Source organism: Mustela nivalis (genome assembly GCF_964662115.1).
Source record: "Mustela nivalis genome assembly, chromosome: 4".
Classification (NCBI taxonomy): Eukaryota; Metazoa; Chordata; class Mammalia; order Carnivora; family Mustelidae; genus Mustela; species Mustela nivalis.
In genome coordinates this window covers 118,999,534-119,020,732 of record NC_139023.1, presented here as the reverse complement: position 1 = coordinate 119,020,732, position 21,199 = coordinate 118,999,534, and the positions used below count along the sequence as shown (strand labels likewise).

The 21,199-nt window shown below is 36.1% G+C and overlaps 1 protein-coding gene and 1 pseudogene across 8 annotated transcripts in view; one reads left to right on the top strand and one right to left on the bottom strand.

The window, feature by feature from the left end:
- PTPN13 (protein tyrosine phosphatase non-receptor type 13) overlaps positions 1-21,199 on the top strand; it is a 203,667-nt gene that overhangs the window by 84,481 nt on the left and 97,987 nt on the right. For 6 of the 7 annotated variants that reach the window (XM_082726631.1, XM_082726630.1, XM_082726628.1 and 3 more), the window contains exons 6-7: positions 6,744-6,831; positions 16,881-17,444. In XM_082726631.1, coding sequence (XP_082582757.1) covers positions 6,744-6,831; positions 16,881-17,444 — 652 coding nt within the window. The remainder of the gene's footprint in view (positions 1-6,743; positions 6,832-16,880; positions 17,445-21,199) is intronic. The other variant, XM_082726629.1, reaches the window with a different exon arrangement.
- Positions 11,420-12,235, bottom strand: LOC309863896 (phosphatidylinositol-glycan biosynthesis class F protein pseudogene; annotated as a pseudogene). The gene has a single exon. The product of its transcript is annotated as a phosphatidylinositol-glycan biosynthesis class F protein pseudogene (transcript).

Genomic DNA, 21,199 nt, shown 5'->3' with positions numbered 1-21,199 from the left:
CAGCTCTTTCCACAGTTCGGCTATTGTGGACATTACTCCTATGAACATTGGGGTACTTATGACCCTTCTTTTCACTACATCTGTATTTTGGGGGTAAATACCCCAGTAGTGCAACTGCTGGGTCAGAGGATAGCTCTATTTTTAATTTTTTGAGGAGCCTCCACACTGCTTTCCAAAGTGGCTGCACCAACTTGCATTCCCACCAACAGTGTAAGAGGGTTCCCCTTTCTCCACAACTTCTCCAACACTTGTTTTTTCTTGCCTTGTCAATTTTTGCCATTCTAACTGGTGTAAGGTGGTATCTCAATGTGGTTTTGATTTGAATTTCCCTGATGGCTAATAATAATGAACATTTTTTCATGTCTGTTAGCCATTTGTATGTCTTCTTCAGAGAATTGTCTGTTCATGTCTTCTACCCATTTTTTGACTTGATTATTTGTTTTTTAGGTGTTTTTGAGTAGTTCTTTGTAGATCTTGGATATCAGCCCTTTGTCTATAGTGTCATGTACAAATAACTTCTCCCGTTCCATGGATTACCTCTTTGTTTTGTTGAAAGCTTTTTATCTTGGTGAAGTCCCAAAAGTTCATTTCACTTTTGTTTCCCTTGCTTTTGGAGACATGTCTTGAAAGAAGTTGCTGTGGCCAATGTCAAAAAGGTTACTGCCTTTGTTCTTTAGAATTTTGATGGATTCCAGTCTCAGATTGAGGTCTTTCATCCATTTTAAGTTTATCTTTGTTTATGGTGTAAGAGAATGGTTGAGTTTCATTCTTAGGTACATAGCTGTCCAATCTTCCCAGCACCATTTATTGAAGAGACTTTTTCCATTGAATATTTTTTTTTGCTTTACCAAAGATTAGTTGACCATAGAGTTGCTGAGGGCATCACATTGCCTGATTTCAAGCTATATTACAAAGCTGTGATCATCTAGACAGCATGGTACTGTTGGGGTCCGTTATCTAAGGAACGAGACTGAGACAAAGTGAAAGTTATGGAAAGCTTTATTCTATGCCAAGCATTAAAAGTCAGACTGATCGGCCAGGGGAACATGACTGAGACAAAGTGAAAGTTATGCAAACTTTATTCTATGCCAAGCATTAGAAGTCAGACTGACCAGCCAAGGCCGTCTCCAAAGAGAGCGACCACCCCTAGCTTACAGGCTCAAGAACTGACTGACCCGTCAGGGCAGCCTCCAAAGAGAGCGACCCCTCCCAGTCTTACAGGCTACCTTTTATTGGGTAAAACTGCAACTCATATCTTGGTATCTCAACCCACCAGGTTTGTGTGTTTCTTGCTGATTGGCTAGTTCCATCTGGTCTGGTGACTTGTGTGTGTGTGTGTGTGTGTGTGTGTGTGTGTGTGTGGTGACTTTTCATTCAGGATTACCCCATACCAAGAACTATTACAAACAGTACTTTCCAGGAAGTCTTAGTCAGTTAACATATTCAGTGTGAATAATAAGATGGTCGTCCTTCCCAAGATGGAGTCATTTTGGTTTGGGCAAGACCTTCTCACTGTTACAAACAGTACTTCGTACTGATTAGATGTCTCCATCTGGCCTGACTCGTCCTTGTATTCTGGGCTCTGTTATCAGGAACCAGCTGACTACATTTTACTGGTTTCCTGGACTTGCTTTTAAGTAAGTTTCTCGGGGGGGCAGGGTCTATTTTAAGTTTACTGCACAAACAACAAAATGGCTATTTAACCAAGATGGAGTTACTCTGGTTAAATAGGCCCTTACAGTATTGGCACAAAAATAGACACATAGATCAGTGAAACAGAGTAGAGAGCCCAGATATGGACTCTTTCTTCCTTTCTTACATCAGAAGGTGCTTCCAGCAAGTCGTCCTGTCTATTGTGAAAAATACATTGACATACAAAATGGGTTTTAGCATTAATAATGCACTTTCTGTTACTTTATACACCTTTCTTGGCCACTTATTTGTCTGGACCCCTTAAGTATTCCCCAAATCTCCCTATCTTCTATGGATACTGTCATCTGCTGTATAGGAGATAATATATGCTTGTATCCCCACAAGATTGCCCCAAGACCTGGACTCTCTCATTCTCTCCCTTGCCATAGATAAGAAAAATCCCAAGAACAACAAACCCTGTATCTGTAGTCCTATCTCTGCAAATCATGTGTAATAGTAATACTTTATCTGGGACAAAAAGACATGAATATGCAGCACTTGGATACTCCTTGGTTTTTGATATCTGATCTAGATCCAAACTTTTTCTGCTCTTACCCTGTAGAGTTGTGGTACCTGAGTGAGGTCCTTCTTTCTGTGAACTACAATTTGCCACTGTCACATAGTATTCTTGATGGCTTCTTACTTGTAAGTTTTGCTCTCTTAACCAGGATGTTATATGACTGGCAGGGGTATATCCGCATTCCATGCAGTTTGCTAGTTGACAAGAAACAAGCTCATAGATTCTTCCAGGCAAATAGTTTGTAAACTGTACCCTGTGCAGCCTTGGTACTTCTGTGAAAGGAATATGGGTAGTAGAGGCTGAGTGAATGGATTCTTGTCTGCTTGTTTCTCCTCCTTAACTAGAGCTGCTCCAGTCTTAATTTACTTATTTGTTTATATTCCTGCATTTGTTTTTGGTTTTTTTTTTTTTAAACAAAAGTGAAGCTATGAAAAAGCTATGAAAGCCACATATCCAGAGCAAAGTTTCCTACGTATTATCAAATACAGTTTTGTTTTTAAAAATTCTTTTGTGATCGGGGCACCTGGGTGGCTTAGTGGGTTAAGCCTCTGCCTTGGGCTTAGGTCGTGATCCGAGGGTCCTGGGATTGAGCCCTGCTTCAGGCTCTCTGCTCTGCGGGAAGCCTGCTTCCCTTCCTCTCTCTCTGCCTACTTGTGATCTCTGTCTGTCAAATAAATAAATAAATAAAATCTTTTTTTTAAAAATTACTTTGTGATCAAATAAGTTTGAGGAAAACCTGTATAAGAGCAATTAAAATGTACTTTCACTGCAGAATTTCTCGGAGCCTTTAATACACTAGACTATATTACTTACCTTTAAGAGTGATGCACACGTAGATAAAACATTCCCCAAACTTATTAGGGTCTCTCTCTTTTTTTTTCTTTTTTTACCGATTTTCTCATAATACTAATGTTCCATAAAACTTCTTCGAGAAATAGTGATCTATACTAATTCCTTCACTTTTTAAATAAGGAAATTGAAACTCATACAGTTTATGGGACACATATTTCCTATTATTCCAGGGATCTTTCTCTTTTACCACATCTCCTCTAAGACTTGTCTTGCTGATTTTATCCCTATAGTAAAATTGATGGAATTATTTTTTCTTCCTTCTTTCAGTGAAGAAATAGTCCCCCTTGGAATTCTGTTGTCCCTCTAATAGTTGCCTGTATTAAAAAAAAGATCTTCATTTCTTTACATGTAGTATTTAAGCCAGTTTATTATAGTAACTAAAATTGCTCATCTAAATGTGAAACCTGTCTGGATACTACAGAAGATACAACTTTGAATAAAATACTTGCTCTACATTCTAGGAGGTCTTATTTAAAGTTCTACAACCATTTGCTTAATTACAAAATGCAGAGGAAGATATGAAAAGCAACACAGGAAGAATTTTAAAAGTTACGAAGTTTTGAGGGGAAGTGTATAAGTTATGACTACATCGAAAAATAGCGCTTTGAACTAGATCCAGTAGTCTGATAGAATGTAATCTAGGCAGAGGGAAGTAAGCCTAAATAAATGCTATGAAATAGTCAAGAGCGGTATATATTTGAGGAATAGTATTAAGTCTGATTTGGGGTGTGTTGTGGGATTGTTGAGTTCGAGAGAAGAATAGAAGGGTCAATCAGAGTTAGTATACGGATAGCCTGCCTTTCCAGAGGCAGATTTCTACTAAGAAGAAATAACATTGTTCCCCTCATCTTTCCGTTGCTCTTGCTAAACTCCTGGTCATCATCCAACATACAGAGTTTCAACAGCTACCTTTTTTTTTTTTTTTTTTTTTTTTTTTATTGTTTGTTTTATGCCAGGCACTGTGCTAAATGGCTTATGTGCTCTTCCACTTTTGCTCATCCTAATAGTCTTAGGTTACGAAAGATACTTTGGCCCTCGTTTTAGAGATAACAAAACTAAAGCTTAGAAAGATTAAATAATCTGCCCATGACCACACACTTCATAAATTATAGACACAGTTGGAGCCCAGATCTCTCTGGCCCCAGAGCCCAAGCTGTTAGCCATTTTGCTCCTCCGACACTGTTTTGCCTCCAGGAGCTAAGAGAATGATTTAGTTTTTTGCTCAGCGTGAAATTCATTTCAGGTGACCATCACTCTTATCTACTTAAAGTTAATCAGTGTAGAATGTAAAGTCTGCAGGCCAGCTTACTTGTCTTGGTTCTTCCACTGATTTAATGTTACAGCATCTTTGACCTCGATTCTACTTATCTGTAAAATAGGAATAGTAACACATACCATCCACTCGTATTACTGGACAGTTGTGAAGATAATTATTTCAATGTTGAGGAGCTTCTTCAAGGTTCTTAGAAGTTTCCTTACTATTTATCTCTTTGTCAGCAGTACAGGGTTAGTAACCCTACCACATATGAGGTTTTTTTTTTCTTTTAGATTTTATTTGTTTATTTGACAGAGAGAAATCACAAGTAGATGGAGAGGCAGGCAGAGAGAGAGAGAGGGAAGCAGGCTCTCTGCTGAGCAGAGAGCCCGATGCGGGACTCGATCCCAGGACTCCAAGATCATGACCTGAGCCAAAGGCAATGGCTTAACCAACTGAGCCACCCAGGCCCAGCTTTCTTGAAGCTTCTACTCGATCATCTAAATAAACCCAGTGTTCTAATTTTTCATCCCTTATGATATGGAATTTGATCAAATTTGATGCACTTTTATTTTGTTTTTTTAAATATGCTTTTTTCATTAATACATTTTTTACGCTTCTATTTTTAATTCCAGTATACTTAACATACAGTGTTAGATTAGTTTCAGGTATACAATATAGTGATTCAACAATTCTGTACATCATTACTCTGTGCTCAGGTGCTCATCACGATAAGTGTACTCTTAATCTCCTTTGCCTGTTTCACCCATCCCTTCACAGACCTCCCCTCCGATATGCTTTATTTTGTTAATTTTTTAAAAAACTCTTTGTTAATTAATCCTCTTATGAAATATCTGCATAATCACCACAGATAAAGTCACTGCAGAATCTTTACTCCTTTTCTGTTGTCCAATCTCCAGCTCACTACTAGACACTTAATTTCTTTTTGCCAGCACCAACATTGGCTTTTGCAGTCCCCCTGACTTTCTTCATTCTGTTCTTGTGTTTCTTTAGCTATTTTCTCGAGGTATTTTTCTTCTCATATGGGCCATGTCTTGCAAGTCTGATTTGGGTTCATTTTTCTTTTCATAATCTACTGAATCATAAATCATGTCAAAGCCACTTGTCTTGCCACCACAAAAATGGGCTCTGAGTCCAAACACAAAGATGACATCTGGTGTGGTTTTGTACATTTTGGCTGGCTTTTCCCGAATTTCTGTCTTAGGTACTGTTGCCTTTGTGGAATGAAGAACATCAATGACCATTTTTTTCAGCTAAAGAAGTCAGTTGGTCCGAACTTCCTGGACTGGACCGTTACTGTGTCATTCATGATGGCAGCTGAGGTTCAAGCAGCTAGGGAGGAAAAAAGTGATATGCTTTTTTTTTTTTTTTAAGATTTCATTTATTTATTTGACACACAGAGAGAGATCACAAGTAGGCAGAGAAAGATGGTGGGGGACAGGTGGGGGGGCGGGGAAGCAGGCTCCCTGTTGAGCCGAGAGCCTGATGCAGGACTTGATCTCAGGAACCTGAGATCATGACCTGAGCCGAAGGCAGAGGCTTAACCCACTGAGCCACCCAGGCGCCCGATATGCTTTATTTTAAATGAGTACCTTCAGTAAAAGTTATTAAAGCCTAAGACTATTCAAGCATTGTGTTACAAAGGATTTTCAAAAGATCATTGACTTAAATTTAATTATCATCTCTCAGTATGTCCTTTTGGCTTAAAGCATTTCAAAAATGTCATTTCTGGCAGGAAAAATCTGGAAAATTACTTTTGAAAATAATTTAAGTCAATACCCTCAGTGCTTAGTTATAATCAGGAGAAAGCTTTATTATACCAGAATTAATGTGTTTTTAAAATCATAATCAAACTTGAGCGATTAACATAGTTATCAGACAGAAGAAGACTCCTCTAGTTTATTGTTTTCAGATGGGGCTCATTTTAATTACTTCGGTTCAGCTAACTTTGTTTCCTAGTTAGTAAATAATCTTCTGTCTTGTCTTTCATTTCCTGAAGATGGATTGGCCAGACTGAGCTACATAAATCCTGTGAAGGAAAACAAATTAAGAATAGCAAATGTGGGGGCATCTGGGTGGCTCAGTGGGTTAAAGCCTCTGCCTTCAGCTCAGGTCATGATCTCAGGGTTCAGGGATCGAGTCCCACGTCGGGCTATCTGCTCAGCAGGGAGCCTGCTTCCTCCTCTCTCTCTCTCTGCCTGCCTCTCTGCCTACCTGCGATCTCTACCTGTCAAATAAATAAATAAAATCTTAAAAAAAAAAAAAAGAATAGCAAATGTGGAGTGTTTTACTTAACACTGTACTCTCTAAAAATTGTCTAACTGGTGTCATTCTGTAGATGATTACCATGAAAATGAAGGGGAGATTCTTTTGTCAAATTTGATTTTTTATTACTGTGTACAGACAGATCAACTTTCCCATAACAATGAACAAAAGCCTGATCGAAGTCAAGCTATTCGAGACAGATTGAGAGGAAAAGGATTACCAACAGGTAAGAGTATATTAGCAGGAAATCTTTAAGTTTTAACCTTATTTCATTGTTTCTTTTAATGAAATCATACTTACCTGGCTTTAAAATCTGATAATTAGAACATAAGTATGCAAGGTGGAGACAAGGAACAGACAGGAGCACTAACTGTATTAATATAGAAAACCCATTAAAATTATGCAAAAAACATTACTAAGACAGAACTCCCACAGTAAATCATTTCCTTTCCAATATTATTACAGTAATAACATTTATTTACTTTATCATCTATGTCATGGAATTTTATATTAAAAATATATTTTAAAGCAAGGTGAAACAGTACTGAATCAAAGTTTCAGAAAGCAAGATTATTTTTGCTGCCATTTTCTATTCTAGTTCTTTTTTTTTTTTTTTTTTTTTTTTTTTTTTGATGGGCATCATTGACCCTCTAAGTTAATTTTAGAGCTCTTTCTATATTTGTGTGTATACAGAGAGAGAGGTTTTAGTAAGGAAACACATGTGTAGATACATCTTGTAGGGAATAATATTTCCCTTTTTTAAGTTATTATGATGTTCAGTTAGCCAACATAGAGTACATCATTAATTGTTTGTTTGTCTTTTTTTTACATCATTAGTTTCTGATGTAGTGTTTAACAATTCATTAGTTGCATGTAACACCCAGTGCTCATCATAACACATGCCCTTGCTTTCCCTTTAAAGATTTGAGATATGCTATAGTGTGAACCTTGGTGCCAAGAAGAGCGGCACTTTGTTAATCCATCAAATTTTCAGTCAGACTCCTGTTTTAAAATTGAGTAATAGAAAATTATAGTTAAATGCCAATAGCAAGTAGAAAGTTTTTTTCCAGGAGACATAATAAGCATTTTAATAAGTGAATTAGATTTCAGTGATTTCTGTTTCTCTTATTTATCATGGTTCTAATTTCTTACTCCCTTCCACCAATCCTTCTCCCTCCCTCCCTCTCTGTCTGCGTCTCCATTCCTCTCTCCCTTCCTTCCTTATTTTGTTTCCTGTTCGTTATTTACTTTCTGGAATTTCCTTCTATCTTCTCCTAACATCATTAAATGGCCATGGTATGGAATTGAAGTTGGTTTGCTTGTTTATTATTTGTTGAGTTAGTAACAATAATGTTATATTATTGATTATTAATTTTTAAATATGCTTCATTTTTTCCCTAAAAATCAGAAATGTTGCTATATATATGAGACCCCCATTTTATCCATATCCAACATAAATTTTAGAAATTTATAGAAAAGAAAAGAAAAGAAAAAAAATTACTCTGCTATATTTAGTTTACCAAATTTTAAAGACTTAAGTGTTAACATAGACTATTTTCTTACTGTAACAACAAATATATCAGAAGTTTTAAACCAAATTATTAATGCCTTTTGTGATTGTTTTACAATATTAAGAAATATTTAATATTATTGTCTAATAGCTCTTGAGAATTCTTTTGACTAACGGACTATCCAAATGCAGATAATCTAGAACTGACACAAGTAACTTTATAAATTTAACAGAGAAATCTGTAAATGGACTGTCAATTGATTTTATTTTCTAATAGTCCTATCCCTTTACTGGAGAGTTACATCTTCCCTGTATCAAAACTCAAGGAAATTTGTAAGGAATTACAATTTGTCATTTAAGATATATCAGATTTTGATTATATTCACATTTTGGGTAGAATTAGAGGTCCTTACACTTAATAGCCTTTTGAGATCAAGTGTAATACAAGAGAATTCTTCAGTTCTTCTTAGGCATTGCTTTCCACAGCAGTATTGCTCAAGGGCTGTCTTAATTTGCCTTCAACACATGTATAAAACCACATCTCAAAGACCAAATTGGCATAATGTACTAATTATACTCATTTAAGACAAACAATTAGCAGCTAATAGTCAATGGCTTATGCTAATGTAATATAAAAACCTTAAGATTAAAAAAATGGACTTATGAAGAAGAAATATTTTTAAGGACCCAAATGTTAGTTTTGGGCAGTGCAGTTCTTCTCCGCCAGTGGTCACTTGTAACAAAGAGCCTTGTTAAACTCCATCAGTACGAAAGCATTCTCTTTGCAAACCAGCCTGAAACCTTTATGTACTGATAGCTTTAATTTATTAGGCTCCTGGCTGTAGTTTTCAATAAAGAAGATGTCAAAATGGGCATTGAGATACAGAATTAAGTTAAAAGAAGTAAACAATTTTAGGGATAATGCGTTGTGTCTAAGTGATTTGATTCTTCAACTGAAACTTAACAATAACATTTTTTTTTATCTACGAGTCAATGACCTTGAAAGGTCTCTCTTTATATCTTACCTCTCAGATCTGTTAACAAAAGCAAAGGCCTAAACTTGCAGGCTGTCTGCCCCCATTTTGTTATTTTATACTGCCAAGGCTGATAAAATGGCTTCACTCAGCAAAAAGAAATCAAACATTTCCTGCCAAGCTTAAGGCGGAAACCTACACCATGATCAGATCAGCCTGATAGTGCTTCAGAACTTGGGTGTATTGACAATATCATGTTTCTTTTTTGTGTGTACTTGAACACACTTGTGAGGACAGATGGGGAATCGGGAAACCTCTTTTAATACTGAAATGTCATTTTGAAGTTAGCTTCTAAGAGATGCTTAAGTCTTTTGAGTCTTGTATGAGGGGAAAGGTGAATGATGATACCAATTAAAGCTGATGTTAATCATATTTAACAAATATAGTTAAAATGTACTTTTCAAGGGAGATTTTTTTTTAATTTGACTGAAATAAATGGAATATATCCTATTATGAAACCTTTTTATGTTCTTAAAATATTTTATTTGTATTTATTTTTCCCCCATTTAGTTTTTAGCAAGCTATGTATTCTCCAAAAGGAGAATGTTTATGGTTTGATTTTCTATTTGGATACTTGTAAATGTATATAATCTAATGTTGTCTGTAAACTCTCTTTGAACTCAGAGTCTTTTCAAGAGATGTAAAATCCACCTATAGTCACTGTTTATCCTGTTTTGAATAATTTGATTTTTTAAGTAATAGGATCTAAAACTTGTAGATCTTTTGATTTCTAGTTTCATGATTTCCTCTCAAAAGAACTTTTAATTTCCCCCTGGATAGATAATGATATGCTGAGGAAAATAAAACAAAAGCAAAAGGAGGCAGAATTTGGAATTTTATGTTGCCCTTGTTCAGAAGAGCTCATTATATTTCATTGGGTGTTAGTACATTTATCCTGTCATCTTTAAGAAGAAGGTATAATAAGTAATGTCCGCAGCATCGTAGATGAAGGAAGTGAAAAATATGGAAATTAAGTGGCTTGCCCAACCTCATGGATTATATTTGGTAAAGTGAGAATTAAAACCCAGGTATTTTGACAGTAATCTTTCTGGTAGATTACACTACCTAAATTGGGTTTAAAAGGTTTCAAAAAGTTATGTAATAATCCATTCTATAAGCATTGTTTTGGAATGTCTTTAATCAAGAACTAGAAATACAGAAACAGGTAAGACATGGTTTCTTATGTTACTGTTCCAGTTGGGAGTGGAGTGAGGAAACAAGTGGCAGTGATGACAGATATCTAATATAACAGATAATTTTAATATAGTGAAAGAAATGTCCTAAGAGAGGGCCAGCATGCTCTGTGAGTATAGTGGAAAGAGCTAGTAACTGTCCCAGGATGAGGAAATATTAAAGAAGTTTCTACCTGAAACCCTTTAAGAGTCGCTCCAGTGGTATTGCCTTCAAAAATAACAATATATGTTTATAAAAAATAAAAAATTTTAAAAAAATAACATTAACTTCCTGTGATCAAAATGGGTAGTGAGCACAGCTATTAGATGTACTTAATGATTTCAGTGCTGTTTATTGCCTGTTAAATAAAATAATAATAATAGTTGAGCACATGTTCAGAAAGATTTGGAAAGTAGGTGTAGAAATTGCATTTTACCTAGGCTCAAATGAAGTTAGTAAATAAGGAGCACTGGTACTAACAACAGTACATGGTTTTCACTGGTCTAGCAGCCTATGCACCTGATAAAATGAGCCTAGAATTCATTTCTCCTCATTTAAAGAGCCATATTCTATAGCTGAGCTCTCATTTTTAGTTCCCAGATTAGTGAAACTTTTTCAGTAGTACTTTAGCAATATAAGGTAACCATGATGATATGTGATGCTATATATATTTTATCCACTTGTGAAGTGTTAATCATGCAATTCCATATCCAGATGTACAGCTGAAGATAGGATCACTGATAGGACAAAATGCATTGAGAGCCTGTTAAGAATATGTGATTCAAAAAGGGTATGTTTATACAAGCCAAAATCCACATCTCTGTTGCCTAGATAAAGGTATATCTCCTTTTTCATCCAAAAAAACAAACACAACAATGAATCTTGGAACACTGAAAAAATAAATAAATAAATAAATAAATAAATAAATAAATAAATAAAATTACAAAAAGCCGGGGGGTGGGGGGACAAACAAAAACAGTCCTAAAATATTAGACCCACTGGAAAAAGCACTTAGCTCCAAACGTTTCTTTTCTTTTTTTATTTTTTCTATTATAAATATTTTATTTCAACTAGAAGGTACAATCTCTCAGGGGTTAGAAAAGCACATCATGTTGTAACTACAAAAACAGTAACATCATGTTGTAACTACATTAAAAAAACGGTGCTATAAATGGAACTGCCTGGCTTAGACCCACATACATGTGTCTGCACAGTCTATATGGAATCCGCACAAAGAAATGTCTTCTCTCCCTTTGCTCCAGTTAATTGTTCTTGTATGTAAGTTGCTTTTTATTACAGTGTATCCACAGTGGTGAAATCACAAGGCCAGCCATGTAGCCAAAAGTCACTCCAAGTGTACAGGAGAAGGGCCGTATCTGCGACAGTCTTTCCCAATTGAGTGCACTAGAAAAGGCTCCAGGTTATGTTCCTGTAGAGCTAGAAATTGTAATGATCTGAAGACTGTTACCCCAAATGGTGACTCCATTTCTACTGAAAATTCTTAACCATGCTTTGATGTTTGGTTCTAACAAACATGAAAAAGGTACAGTAATAAAAGTAGACAAAATAACTGCAAATAAAAATGTTTCCAACACCAACTCTGTGAGTGGTACTCCATGTAGAACAAAATTTATGTGAAAGAAGAAACATCACATAAGAAATTAGATACAGCATTTCAAAAATCTGGTCATCTTGTATGATAATGAACTTCTTTTAATGGATGTATTTGGTTTCACTACTAAATATAATACTAGCTTGACGGCAGTTACAAAAACAGAACAGATGCCCAACCATGTCAAGTGTGTTTCCAATATTGAAAAGTTCTCCAAGAAGAATGATGGACTGAAGATGCTTAGGATAATTGAAAATCTGCATAAAAGATGGGTATGCAGTAGTCTCTTGCTATCAGTTATCTTTCACAGTGTTTTGAGAGGCTGTCTAACTCTCCTGCCTGTGGAAGAGAAGCAGGGGTTACTGCCTCCCACCATTAGGTACAACTGGCTTCCCTGACCCTTAGGCAGGTGCAGGCCTGTGAGGCCCAAACATCTCTTTCCTACCACTACCTTTTTCTTTCTTCAAAAGGTGATCCACACTCAGTTTCTCCCTTTAATGCTTTTGTGGCTCAGAGCTCTTAGAATTTTACTTTAGACCATGCCTAACAGATATATACATATCACTCTGAACTTTGTTTCACACCTTCACAATTTTTTTTTTTTAAAGATTTTATTTATTTATCAGAGAGAGAGAAGGGGAGAGAGCGAGCACAGGCAGACAGAATGGCAGGCAGGGGCAGAGGGAGAAGCAAGCTCCCCGCTGAGCAAGGAGCCCGATGTGGGACTCGATCCCAGGACGCTGGGATCATGACCTGAGCCGAAGGCAGCTGCTTAACCAACTGAGCCACCCAGGCGTCCCTCACACCTTCACAATTTGTTGCCCATTTTCCCAAGAGTATCAATCCCTCCCAACCCCTTCTCTCTCACACACTCCTCTTCCTATTTACCCATTCCTTTGTTTATTTTATTGGCTACTAGAAGAGACCTTATTATGGTTAAAAATCTTTTATAAATAATGGTCATGGAATTTTAAGCTGGCTATCATAATGGGATTTTCAGGCATGTAGAGCAAATTGAGAAATAGTTAAATTTGGCATATTTTGTAGAAGCAGAATAGGAAGGTAGTGCAAACTTCTAAATGAATTATTTTCATTACAATTTTGTACTACCTTACAGAGTCTAAAAATGGTAATGTTCTAGACTTTAAACTTTCTGGACTTCCAATAAATAGGAATTGGAATATTTTTTATATCTACTAATTTGCATAAAGCAAAAGCTTAGCATTTATAGAGCAGTAGTTATCCAAGAGCCACCTTATTAGCAATTAGTTTTAAGCCTCATATGGCTGGTGAGAAGACATGGCTCTTTTAGGATACCATGGCCCTTTAATATATTGTCAATAAATACTAATGACATATAAGAGAATGATAAATCTACCTGTTAGGAGTGGAATAGACTCATGATACACTTATGGATGAATTATTTCATCTATGAATCCATGAATTATTTCATCCAACCACTACTGAAATAAATGATTATTTCAGTAATGGTTGGTGTCATATTTAAAATAAAAGTATAGAATAAGAAAAACTAACCATGCGAAAGGTCTGGACCATTCAGGGCATAGAAAAATTTATGTATAAAGGTCCTAACAGGGCGCCTGGGTGGCTCAGTGGGTTAAGCCGCTGCCTTCGGCTCAGGTCATGATCTCAGGGTCCTGGGATCGAGTCCCGCGTCGGGCTCTCTGCTCAGCAGGGAGCCTGCTTCCCTCTCTCTCTCTCTCTCTCTGCCTGCCTCTCCATCTACTTGTGATTTCTCTCTGTCAAATAAATAAATAAAATCTTTTAAAAAAAAAAAAAAAAGGTCCTAACATATAAGAGAACTTAACAGGAAAACCTGTGGCCTGGATGGAATAGAAGAAGTGGAGATGAGACTAAAAGATTCAAATGGCAGATCTGAAAAGAGTCTTGATTTTATTTTGAGTGTGATAGTATGCCTTTGAGACTTATTTAAAAGGGTGGTGGCATCATGGAATATGTAGTTTGAGAAAGTAACACTGGCTGCCAAGTAGAGGAGTAGTTTCGTGAAGAAAGAAGGGAGGCCTATCCAGAAGCTGTTGAAGTTTTCTAGTCAAGTTATAATCTTAACTGGGAATAGGGCGATGTCAGTGAAAAAGGAAATAATCACACGGAGGAAGATATCTTTGAGAAGTTAAATAGCTAGCACTTCTGATGGATTTGATACAAGCAATAAGGGTGATGAAGGATTTCAGGATGGGGCTCAAAACTAATGTTTTGAGCCATCAGTTAGGTAGTGATACCATTTACTGAAATTGGGAAGATTGAAGTTGAGTAGATGTCTCTGGATGTAGCAAGCAAAAAATAGTGTTAAGCATGTTCAGTTTGAGGTGCTTTTATGATATAATAATAGAAGTCTCAATTATATGAAATTAGAGCTCCCAGAAGATGTTGGTGCCAAGAATATAAACTTGGGAGTTATCAGTATGTAGTTAATTAGCTTTGTTAGTAGATGAAATTATCAAGAAGAGAGTGAAAAGATAAGGTTCTGAAATTGATACCTGAGTAATTCCAACATTTAGATATCCTCCAATAAAGGAGGAAAAAGCAAAAACTAAGAATGAGCAGTCTAAGAAGTAGGAGAAAACCGGTCTTATAAAGAGATGAAAGTACTTCATTAAGTAGCTGTCATCACCATTAGTTGTTGCTGAGAGATAAGTAAGATAGAGATGCAAAATATCTGTTGGATTTAGCAGTATGGAGGTCATTAGTTTTACAAAATGGAAGTTCCCAAGGTGTGGAGGAGTTGGAAGTTGACTAAAGTCAGTAGAGTACTAATGGAAAATAAGAATTTGTTGACAAAGGGAGCTAGAAGGAAACGTAGTAACAGGGGAAAGATTTTGTTTATTATAGAGATACTAATGGGAATGACTCAACAGAGAAGGGAGTTAAGTTAAGATTGAGGACAGACATTAACCAAAGAAGTAAAATCTCTGGTAACATAAAAGGAGAGGGGACTGGACACATGTTGGGAATTGGCCTTCAACTGGTAGAAAATTTCATCTTTTAAGACAAAAGAAAAGATAGACAGACACAGGTAGATGTATAAAATTAGCCAGGGGAAAATGAGAAGCTTTCTTTTGACAGATTCTATTTTCTTGATGAAATATAAGACAAGATCATCAGAAAAGAAAAGACAGAATAGTGTGGGGAATTTGAAGAATGAGGAAAAGTGAAGCATTGTGGAGAGTAAGTGAAATTACTGTCAACACATTGATGTTGAGGGTCCAAGGTGTTTTACTATGGATTTATGATGTTGCCAAAATCCTCATTTGTTGGATTTTCTCTAAGTTTTGGCTACTTTTTGGGAATCAAGGCAGTAAAAGAAGACAGATTGTTGAGCTCATCTATGGTTGTATGATCCTTAAGTCCTTTCAATTTTTATTTTTTACCTAATTTTCAAGAATCTCTCTGTTCTCTATTTCTTAATAAAATCTTAAATTAATGAGTTTCAATATGAGGTTTGTTTAAGAATGTAATTTACTTCTAAAATAATATAACATAGATGTGTTTATCAGTTTTAAATTAGATTAGAAGCTAGAGTGTGACGATCTATGTCTAATTGTGGTGTGGTACATTCTCAGTGTTCTTTATATGACATGGCCCAAATATTGGTGTTATCCTTATCTTCACTTAAGTGGATCCATGTCCAGGGAAGATGAGTTGCAAGAAAAGCGAAATGTTTGAGTCTAATTTTCCAGTAAAGATTTATTTGTTGACCATTCTGAAATGAATTCCCTTTTCTAAGATTTTTAAGGTGAAATGTGGAGTCAGGGAATTAAAGCTTATAGCTATCACCCTGAAGAAGAAATTGACTTATTCGGATGAATTACTAAGCAATTTATTACTACTAGGAAAGTTTTGGTCATTATTTTATATAGTATACAGAGCAAATAAGTTATTAAGAGGGATCACAGAAGGTTAAAACAGGAAATCTTCAGTGTTTATGGGCTTTTGGGTTAGTAACTCTGAAGTATTTTTCCACATTTCTTTTCCTATAGTGGAGTCATACACAAACATACATATACATATATATATATATGATTTTTTGTGTTACTGACTCTGAATTACAAAAATTAATTTCTGGTTGGACATTTTTGCTGTGTCTCAATGCATTTATAGACTGGTGCCATAAAAAAAATTAGAATGCCTTACTGATTTTTAACTACATCAACACATAAGGACTAAAGAATAAAAGGAATTAGTACTTAATTTCAATTGACAAATATTGATGCATTTATGTTCAAGAGTAAAAGCTATTTTAATACATGATGGTCTGCCCTGGAAAAATTAAGATTCTTACATAATTTAAACAATCAGATTATCTGGATTTCAAACAGTCAAATTTTCTGAAAACATATTTAATCATAATAAAACTTTGATACTTAAGAATTCCAAATGCTGCGATCTTTTTTTCATCCAGAATATAGCAAGAATTCTGTTTCTTCTTTAAAAATATTTAAATAATCAGAACATACCAAGTCTTCATGTTGAAGTGATATGCGGTTGAATTGTATCTTTAGAAGTTAAAGGAGTATACTTTACATTCTATTATTATCCCAAATCATTTCATGGATTAAATTAATATTCTGCCAAAATGGATAGTATCAGAAACTTTTGCCTATATTTTTTTCTTTGTCTATTTTAAAAAACCAAATAATTCACCTTTGATGAATATAAAATGCTACTACTCAAAAAAGTAAGTTCCGTGCATTATTGTTTTCACTGGGTGAGAAACATTGGACTATGAAAGTTATACAAACATAGCATCTCTTTCCACTTTCATTATTACTACCATCCATTTCATCTCTGATCCTCCATTAGGAAGATTCAGGAAATTACCAGCACTTTCACTGTCAATAGTAAGGTTACATTCCAGTTATTTTCTAAAACTTCTGTGCATACATGATAGATTCTTATCATTCCAGGAAGAAGCACTACTTCTGATGTACTAGACATACACAAGTCTCCATTCTCTCAGCAGACCTTTCTTAACAAAGGGCTTAGTAAATCTATGGGATTTCTGTCCATCAGAGACACACAAGATGAGGAAGATTATTTCAAGGACATTTCATCAGATAATAATTCTGGACACGAAGATTCTGAAAATGCCTGCTCCCCTTACCAGTTCAAAACTAGTGGCCCAGAAAAAAAAACTCTCCCTGGCATTGATGTGCTTCCCAAGAAGAAGATTTGGGCTTCATCCATGGACTTGCTTTGCACAGCCGACAGAGACTTTTCTGGGGAAACTGGTGGATTCCGACAGTACCTCCCTCAGGCAGTAACAGTACGGACTTCAACTACTCCTAGAAAAAAGGAAGCAAGATACTCGGATGGAAGCATAGCGTTGGATATCTTTGGCCCTCAGAAAGTGGATCCAATGTTGCACATGAGAGAATTGCCCACTTCCTCAGCAATATCAAGTGCTTTGGACCGAATTCGAGAAAGACAAAAGAAACTTCATGTTCTGAGAGAAGCCATGAATGTAGAAGGTCAGTAATTTTGTATGTGTTTGAGAGAGAATTGAAATGAAATATTTAAAATTGTGTTTTGAAATAAAGAAGGGTTATTAAACCATTCCACAAGTCTTATTTCCACTGCCAAAGCTTTATACCATGTTGGCCTCTTCTCTGTCAGTCTCTGTCCTCTCTACCAAAACCCTAATCAAACGACACTTCTCATCTCTAGTCGTCTCTAGTCATCTAGTCATCTCTAGTAAGCATCCCAGTCCAGGCATTGTATAGCACTTAAATATTTTGGGTAGCATGTTTTTAGATTGTAAACTTCTCAAGGCAGGAGCAATGTTTTCTACTTGTTTTACTCCTCCTCCACAGCACTGTGCATCTTGCACTCTTTTCTTTTTTTTTTTTAAGATTTTATTTATTATTTTGATAGAGAGAGAGAGCACAAACAGGCAGAAAGGCAGGCAGAGAGAGAGGGGGAAGCAGGCTCCCCGCCAAGCAGGGAGCCCGTGTGGGGCTCAATCCCAGGGCCCTAAGATCATGATCTGAGCCGAGGGCAGAGACTTAACCCACTGAACCACCCCCTGTATCTTGCACTCTCAAAAGAGTTTTCCTACAGGACTGGTTAATGGAAATAAGAGGTAGTAATCCAAATCAGCAATTCTAGAGAGGCAAAATAGCCTGGTAGGAGTGCATTGGCTCTCAGACCACCCACTTCAAAAAAGAAACATAGGGAACGCAACTCTTGGAGGACATAATTTGTTTGGTCTGGAATGAAGTTTTAAATATATATTTTAGAAGTTATGGTGTATAGGTTTATAGATTAAGAGGCAGACAGCCCAAGCTTGAATTATTTACTACCTCAGTAGCAGTGTGATCCTTTCTTCAGCAACTGGGCTCAATCCCTTCAAGGGTAAGTTACCCCATCTGTAAAAGGTGCTCAACAAAAGTAGATTCAGTATTGAATGCAAGGTGGTTAACAAATCATAGTATCACAATATTAGTATGAGGTGCATAAAAAACAACTTTATCGATGATAAATTCTTATTTGCAGAGCGTAACTCTGGTTCAAAAATACCTGATTGGTACATAAATCTCAATGTATTGAGTAGAATAAAATTATGTGTTAGACATGGATAGAGGCCTTTTTTAACATAAATAAATGGAAGAGAAAACAAAATTAGAATTATCAATCTAATCCTCTACATTTTTGAAGTAAATGTCTCAATGCATTTATAGACTGGTGCCTTGCCTTGTAGACAAACTTTGGGACATAGCTGAGAAAGAACTTTAAGGTGTTTCTAGTTCAATGAGAGTAGTGGCATAATAAAGGGTCATATTCATTTTTAAGGCCATTGTTCCAGTGAAATATTTTTTATTTTAAAGTGCTCTGCCACTGGTTTGTTCTGTTACTTAAGGTTAAGTTTAGCTCTGGACTGAACATAATCTACACATTGTGCTTTACTTCTAATAAAAGAAGTTTTGCTTCTTTTTTTTCAATTCAGGAATTACAAATTAGCAATGAATTTGAAATTATAAAGGAAATTATTGAACACTTAATTGATATTATGGGTATGTATGCATGAGCATTGAAAGAAAGCACTAGAGGCACCTGGGTGGCTCATTTGGTTAAGTATCTGCCCTAGGCTCAGATCATGATCCCAAATTCCTGGGATTGAGTCCCGCATTGGGCGCCCTGCTCAGGCAAAGAGCCTGCTTCTCCCAGTTGCTCTGCCTGCTACTCTGCTACTTGGGCTCTCTCTCTATCTCTCTGTCAAATAAATAAATAAAATTTTTTAAAAAAAAATTTTACTTATTTATTTGACAGAGAGAGATCACAAGTAGGCAGAGAGAGAGGAGGAAGCAGGCTCCCTGCTGAGCAGAGAGCCCGATGCAGGACTTGATCCCAGGACCCTGAGATCATCATGACCTGAGCTGAAGGGAGCGGCTTTACCCACTGAGCCACCCAGACACCCTAAATAAGTAAAATCTTAATAAATAAATAAATACATGTGCTGCAGAAGTGAGCACTTAATAAATAAATAAATAGATAAATAAATAGCCAGCTTTATGAGGTGATTGTATGTAACCGTGATCTGAAAACTTTCAAGGACAGAAAATAGCTTAGAAATTTGTTATATACATGATTTTACTGTTTAACTCTGATCAGTAAGTTTTTAGAGTTGAAAAGCAGAAAAGGCACTTTTTGTAGCTTAAAGTCTTCTCTTTCATAAATTGTACTTCATAATTACTTAATGTTGTGCAACAACTAGCATATGAATAACAGCCTGACCTTCTTATGAACATGTCCTCATAGAGAAGTTTATGTGAAGAATTTTTGCCCTTTGTGGGGGGAAAAAAAACCCAAACCCTTACTTATTCAAATAGATAAAACTGTGACAGTCTCAGAGTATAAATAGCGAAGTTACCTATTGATGTAGATGTCTATTTCCAACATTTAAGAAATTGGGTAATGGGACGCCTGGGTGGCTCAGTTGGTTAAGCAGCTGCCTTCGGCTCAGGTCATGATCCCAGCGTCCTCGGATCGAGTCCCACATCGGGCTCCTTGCTCCGCAGGGAGCCTGCTTCTCCCTCTGACTCTGCCTTCCACTCTGTCTGCCTGTGCTCACTTTCGCTCGCGCTCTCTCTCTGACAAATAAATAAAATCTTAAAAAAAAAAAAAAAAAAAGAAATTGGGTAATGAACATGTGAATATTAAAAATTAAATCCTAATTTCTTATGTTCTCATCTTTGTGTTTTAAAAGATTATTTACTTCAGGGGCACCTGGGTGGCTCAGTCGTTCAGTGTCTGCCTTCAGCTCAGGTCAGGGTCCCAGGGTTCTGGGATCGAGCCCCACAATCAGGCTCCCTGCTTGGTGGGAGGCCTGCTTCTCCCTCTCCCACTCCCCACTCTCTTACTGTGTCTCTCTCTATCGAATAAATCTTTTAATAAATAAATAAATAAATAAATAATTATTTACTTCATATTTGTTAAATTAATAGTTGTATGATTTAGTCTGAGAAAATGTTATTTTTACACTTGAACTTGGGTTTGAGAGCTAAACAGTAAAGAAATCAGACACTCATGGAAATATATTTAATGTACAAAATTATGCTACACTAGTCTGATATACTTTGTTTGAATAGGTGATTTTTTTGATTACATATAAAATGAGCAGTAAGCCAAAGTAACTCCTAGTTTGCATATGAGGCTTTTATCTTGTTAGGGAATGTGTGCAGGCACATGTGTTAAAGAAATTCAAATACACGAATTTGTTGACAACTTGTTTCCAAATATGCACATATATCTAAAAAGATGATTATAATGTTATTGACCTTATTTATTAAAATGGTAACTTGTTACAAACCTTACTTCTAAATTCAGAAATTTTATATTCATTACAAGAGATTCAAGAAAAGAAGAAAAGGAAAAGATTTCTTTTTTTTTTTATATCTGTGTATTTTTTTTTCTATATTAAAGTTCTGCTTTCCTTTCTTTTTTAAATATTTTATTTATTTATTAGATATAGATCACAAGCAGGCAGAGAGAGAGGAGGAAGCAGGCTCCTGCCGAGCAGAGAGCCCGATGTGGGGCTCGATCCCAGGATCCTGGGATCATGATCTGAGCCAAAGGCAGAGTTAACCCACTGAGCCACCCAGGCGCCCCAAAAAGATTTCTTTTTAGAAATAAAATATGCTTTGAATTGTTTGATACAGGACCATTTTCATCCTGAAATCTTTCTTTGCTACTGAAGTTTTCAAAAGCATTTGTTCTCACAAAGAAC